Source organism: Macrobrachium rosenbergii, chromosome 12 (genome assembly GCF_040412425.1).
Source record: "Macrobrachium rosenbergii isolate ZJJX-2024 chromosome 12, ASM4041242v1, whole genome shotgun sequence".
Taxonomy (NCBI): Eukaryota; Metazoa; Arthropoda; class Malacostraca; order Decapoda; family Palaemonidae; genus Macrobrachium; species Macrobrachium rosenbergii.
In genome coordinates, this window is record NC_089752.1 from 109,844,353 (window position 1) to 109,845,946 (window position 1,594).

At 47.1% G+C, this 1,594-nt stretch overlaps 1 protein-coding gene across 1 annotated transcript in view; it reads left to right on the forward strand.

The window, feature by feature from the left end:
- LOC136844179 (uncharacterized) overlaps positions 1-1,254 on the forward strand; it is a 2,526-nt gene extending 1,272 nt beyond the window's left edge. The window contains exon 2 of the mRNA XM_067113196.1: positions 551-1,254. Coding sequence (XP_066969297.1) covers positions 551-1,254 — 704 coding nt within the window. The remainder of the gene's footprint in view (positions 1-550) is intronic.
- The last annotated feature ends 340 nt before the right edge of the window (positions 1,255-1,594 follow it).

The following is a 1,594-nucleotide window of genomic DNA, read 5'->3' on the forward strand; positions in this document are numbered from 1 at the left end:
GCAATTCATTATTTACAGATTGTTCGAATGGATTCGAGGCATAAATACCATTTCACGTTTAGTTTCATTTTTTGAGGTTTTGGTTATGGTACGATCATCAACGTCCGTAAATATTTCTGCTTACTACGAATGGAAAGTCAGATTGAAATCTGACAATCTCCATGGAAGAAAATTGGTGTATTGAAAGGTTTCTATCATGGATGTATACGCTAGAACGCTAGTGTTGATCTGTCAAATGGATCTCGCGTACTGTATCAAACCAATTTATAATGCGGATTAAGGATCGCAGTGACTGAACTCAATTGTCCTGACCTTAACTAAAGCACACTCACGGCACACTTCTATAAAACCCAGGCCATCAGAAAAGTACCTCTCTCTCTCTCTTTCTCTCTCTCTCTCTCTCTCTCTCTCTCTCTCTCTCTTAATCAGTCTCGGAATATGACATTAGGACCTTTTCCAGGATTCCCGATTAATCTCAAGGTGGCGGGCGACCCTTCGTTAAGTCTCCGGAATATGTAATAATGTAATGCTTTTATCTGAAAACCTTAAGGAGACGACGACTTCATTTGTCATTCCGCACACTTCCCAAGAACAGGTTCTGCCCACCTACGTCCCTCCTGCTTCTTCTACCTCTCCTCCTCCTCCTCCTTCTCCTCCTCCACCTACGTCCTTCCTGCTTCTTCTACCTCTCCTCCCCCTCCTCCTCCCCCACTCCTCCTCCTCCTCCTCCGCCCCCTTCCTGCTTCTTCTAACTCTCTCCTCCTCCTCCTCTTCCCCCACTTACGTCCCTCCTGCTTCTTCTACCTCTCCTCCTCCCCCTCCCCCGCTCCTCCTCCTCTTCCTCCTCCGTCCTTCCTGCTTCTTCTATCTCTCTCCTCTTCCTCCTCCTCCTCCTCCACCTACCTCCTTCCTGCTTCTTCTATCTCTCTCTCTCCTCCTCTTCCTCCTCCTCCTCCTCCTCCTCCCCCCACCTACGTCCCTCCTTCTTCTTCTACCTCTCCTCCTCCTCCTCCCCCCCACCTACGTCCCTCCTGCTTCTTCTATCTCTTCTCCTCTTCCGCCCTTCCTGCTTCTTCTATCTCTCCTCCTCCTCCTCCTCCTCCCACCTACGCCCCTCCTGTTTCTTCTATCTCTTCTCCTCCTCCTCCTGCTTCTTCTATCTCTCCTCCTCCTCCCCCTCCTCCTCCTCCTCTTCTTCCTCATCCTTCTCCTCCTCCTCCTCCTCCTCCTCCTCCTCCTCTCTGGCTCTTCTAGTTCGCTCTCTATCTCCCTCAGAGTCCTCCTTTTCCTCCTCCTGGTTGTGTAATCAAGGTGACAGTCATGTCCTCCTAACCGAATTTGGAATGAAAGGATATTTTTGTTTCTTCTTTTTTTCGGTGTGGTGATTGAATTAATCCTTGGGGAAAGGTTTTTTTTTTGTATACAGAGTGGCGGTGAATATAGTTTTATATCTTTAGTTCGTTTTGTGCCTAGTCTTTGTGCAGAATAACACTTGGAAAATGTTATTTCGCATCTGTAACTATCACAGAGACGCAGCAACAAAATCTACTATTACAAGAAGATACCAGAAATAAATATGTAATGTGAAGATAAT